This window comes from Canis lupus, chromosome 16, assembly GCF_048164855.1.
Source record: "Canis lupus baileyi chromosome 16, mCanLup2.hap1, whole genome shotgun sequence".
Lineage (NCBI taxonomy): Eukaryota > Metazoa > Chordata > Mammalia > Carnivora > Canidae > Canis > Canis lupus.
Genome location: NC_132853.1, coordinates 14,070,644 through 14,074,799, shown reverse-complemented (window position 1 = coordinate 14,074,799; position 4,156 = coordinate 14,070,644). Strand labels below are relative to the sequence as shown.

Sequence of the window (4,156 nt, the reverse complement as noted above, 5' to 3'; positions counted from 1 at the left end):
GGGTCATGAGATCAAGCCCCCATCAGACTATGGGCTTAGTGAAGAGTCTGCTTGAGATCTCTCTTTCCTTCTCTCTTGACCATACCCTTGCTTACACTCTCTCTCTAAAAAAATATAAATAAATCATTTTTGAAAAAGATTTTTTTTTACCCCAAAGTGGATTTCCGATTTGTCCAGTTGTCCATTTATTGAAATGCTTATCCGGTCCTTGCTGCATTCAGTGTAAATATCCAGGATATTTACACACACCCCTCCACCTCTGGAGAGGGGCAATGGGTTGGAGATCAAATCACCAGTGGCCAATGATTTAATCAATCATGCCTATGTAATGAGGCTTCAATAGAAACCCAATAGGACAGAGTTCGAAGAGCTTCTGTGTTGGTGGCACATGGAGATTTGGGGAGAGGTGTATGCAGAGAGGGCATATAAGCTCCCTGCCCCTTCCCATATGTCTTGCCCTATACATCTCTTTCATCTGGTTGTTCATGAATAAGCAGTGATCTAGTAAGTAAAATGTTTCTCTGAGTTCTATAAGCTATTCTGAGAAAATTAATCCATCCCAAGAAGGGGATTGTTGGAACTCCAAACTATAGCTGGTCAGTCAGAAGCACAGGTAATGCCTTGGACTTGTAATTAGTGTCTAAATGGGGAGGAAGGCAGTCTTATAGGACTGAGCCCTTAAGCTGTGAGATTTGGTACTATCTCTAAGTAGATAGTGTTGAAATTGAGTTGAATTGAAGGACACCCAGCTGGTATCAGAGCACTGCCTGGTGGTGTTGAAAACACACACACATCAAAATTGCTGTCAGAATTGTATAACCTAAGTAGAATTTGGGTCTCACAATTACCTTCTTCCTTTTGCTGCTTCTGCTACCACCCCTATCATGAACATGTGTTGATATGCTTGAGAGTTTTGTTTTGAGGGAATGAAGAAGAGATGAGAGATAAGGAACTATAGAAATAAAGGACCAGATGGACTTTTCCAATGACAATCTGAGTTTTCTCAGAGAGAAGGAATGCAGGAAAAAGGCAACGAAGTAGTATTGTTTTGAGGCCCAAAGGACAAAAATTGCTCCAGACCAAAAGAGAGGGATTTCTTGCCATTTCCACCTGAACATCAGTGGTTGTGTCCAGAAGGACAATGGGTCAGAACTAAGCAGTGGGGACTGTGCCCAGCAGAGCATCAGGTAAGGGGTGGCCTCACCCAGGACATCGGCAGTGGATTGGTACAAGTTGTCTTCTTGCAGACAACCAGATCTTTAGAGAATTTCAGAGGTCAGAGACTATGAGTGGATGTGTGCTAGAGAACATAACAGATCCCACTAGGCCATAACTGGGAATATCTGGGTAATATTGGGGCTGTGGTCTTGTGTCAGACAAGTTGAAGAATTTGATTTTGTAGACTTTCAGTATTAGTGTTGGTGGCCTTATTTATTGCCAAGGCTGCTGTTGCTTGGTGGACATTGGGTTACATTCACATTTCTTTTTTTTTTTAAGATGTTATTTATTTATTCATGACAGACACACAGAGAGGGGGAAAGAGAGGCAGAGACACAGGCAGAGGGAGAAGCAGGCTCCATGAAGGGAGCCTGATGTGGGACCCGATCCCGGGTCTCCAGGATCATGCCCTGGGCTGAAGGTGGTGCTAAACCGCTGAGCCACCTGGGCTGCCCATATTCACATTTCTTTTTTTCATCACAGCTGTATGAGCTCATTCTGAGTTGGTGCTATGTACTATGTACTCTATTCCCCATAGGATAATGCCTTGCACATGGTGAAGGAAATTTCCAGTCTCCACTTAAATGGCCTTTCCAAAATTACTTCATGTCAACCTCTGGAAGGCTTTCCCTAGGAACAGTCTTCCCAGAGCCCCATGCATGTCCTTGTTTCTCAGGCTGTAGATGAAAGGGTTCATCATGGGGGTCACCACAGCATACATCACTGTGGCTACTGAGTCCTTCATGGAGTAGGTGTGGAGAGGCTGCAGATATACCATACAAAGTGTCCCATAGAAGAGGGAGACTACAGCCAAATGGGAGGCACAGGTGGAGAAGGCTTTGTACTTGCTAGAGGCTGAGGGTATTCGGAGGATGGCTCTGACAATCCAGACATAGGACATTATCATGAACCCTAGTGGGGCGAGGAAGATGAAAGATCCTGTAGCAATCAGCACTGTATGATTTACTTGGGTGTTGGAGCATGCAAGCCTCAGCAGGACATACATCTCACAGAAGATGTAGTGGATCTTCCGGGATCCACAGAATGTCACTCTGGTCATTAGGAGGGTGTGGGTGAGGCCATAGAGGGCAGAAAGTGCCCAACACAAGGCGAGGAGCAAAATACAGAGTCCAGGGCTCATGGCTGTGGTGTAGTGGAGGGGGCGGCAGATGGCCACATAGCGGTCATATGCCATTGTGGCCAGGATGAGGTTGTCCAGGGCCACCAAGGAGACCAGGAAGTAAAGCTGTGTCAGACACCCTGCATAGGAGATGGCTTTGTTCTGAGACTGGAGGCTCACCAGCATCTTGGGTATTGTATTGGTGACGAAGAAGAGGTCAGTGAAGGAGAGGTTGGCCAGGAAGAAGTACATGGGAGTGTGCAGGCGGGGATCAAAGCTGATGGCCAGGATGATGAGCACATTTCCTACCACTGTGACCAGGTACATGGACAGGAACATCCAGAACTGGACCCGCTGCTGCTCAGGACTCTCAGAGAGCCCCAGGAGCAGGAACTCAGAGACTATAGTCTGGTTGCTTTCATCCATTTTTCCTAGTGTCTGCAACATTAACACCAACAAATGTTTATTAAATGCCCTCAATTGAATAAGGACTTCAAATAAGCAAAATCAACTATTTTTTTAGCATTAAAAATATCTTAGGCTAAATTTTATAATTTTTTGATATTAAACAATGCAATAGCATATAAAAGCAAAACATGGGAAATTTTTATACAACTCAATTATTCCAGCAACTTCTAATCTGGCCAATACTCAATACTGTATGAATAATACACATATCTTATTTTAAATCATATCATCTTACAAATTTCTTGAAGTGCTTAAAGATTAGATGGTATATTATGATATTGTGTAGATATAAGTGATGTTTAAAACAGGTGTATGTGCTATAAGAAATTGGTATTATACAATTGGATGAAAGATATTGTAAAGGAAATGGAAAAATGATGATTTGCTGAGAGGATGACCTATTTGGGAAACCTAAAACAATTCACTGAAATGCCATTAGAAATAAAAATGGATTTGAAAACACTTCAAATCTGAGTTCTGACACTTTCTGTTAAACCCCCAGCTAGTTACCTGAGCTTTTTATATATATATATATATTTTGTATAGCACATCTTCTTCTTTTTTAATTTATTTATAAATTTATTTTTTATTGGTGTTCAATTTGCCAACATATAGAATAACACCCAGTGCTCATCACGTCAAGTGCCCACCTCAGTGCCCCTCACCCAGTCACCCCCATCCCCCGTCCAACTCCTCTTCCACCACCCCTAGTTCGTTTCCCAGAGTTAGGAGTCTTTCATGTTCTGTCTCCCTTTCTGATATTTCCCACTCATTTTTTCTCCTTTTCCCTTTATTCCCTTTCACTATTTTTTATATTTCCCAAATGCATAAGACCATATAATGTTTGTCCTTCTCCGATTGACTTATTTCACTCAGCATAATACCCTTCAGTTCCATCCACATCGAAGCAAATGGTGGGTATTTGTTGTTTCTAATGGCTGAGTAATATTCCATTGTATACATAGACCACATCTTCTTTATCCGTTCATCTTTCGATGGACACTGAGGCTCCTTCCACAGTTTGGCTATTGTGGACATTGCTGCTATAAACATCGGGGTGCACATCTTTTTTTATATATAAATTTATTTTTTATTGGTGTTCAATTTGCCAACATATAGAATAACACCCAGTGCTCATCCCGTCAAGTGCCCACCTCAGTGCCTGTCACCCATTCACCCCCACCCTCCGCCTGAGCTTTTTTAAGACTTTCTGTGAAAAGTGGATCATGGTGAGAATAAAATGAAGTAATAAAAAGCTGGCCTACTTTAAGTATTTAAGAAATGAATGAAGTAATAAAAAACTGGTCTGTAGTAAGTACTCAAGAAATATTTATTATTATTATTATTTTG

The 4,156-nt window shown here is 41.9% G+C and overlaps 1 protein-coding gene across 1 annotated transcript; it reads right to left on the bottom strand.

The window, feature by feature from the left end:
* Window positions 1-1,822: 1,822 nt before the first annotated feature.
* Window positions 1,823-2,764, bottom strand: LOC140607436 (olfactory receptor 1D2). Its single transcript, XM_072782177.1, has one exon. It carries the CDS (start codon window positions 2,762-2,764, stop codon window positions 1,823-1,825), a length of 942 nt encoding a protein of 313 aa, XP_072638278.1.
* Window positions 2,765-4,156: the final 1,392 nt, after the last annotated feature.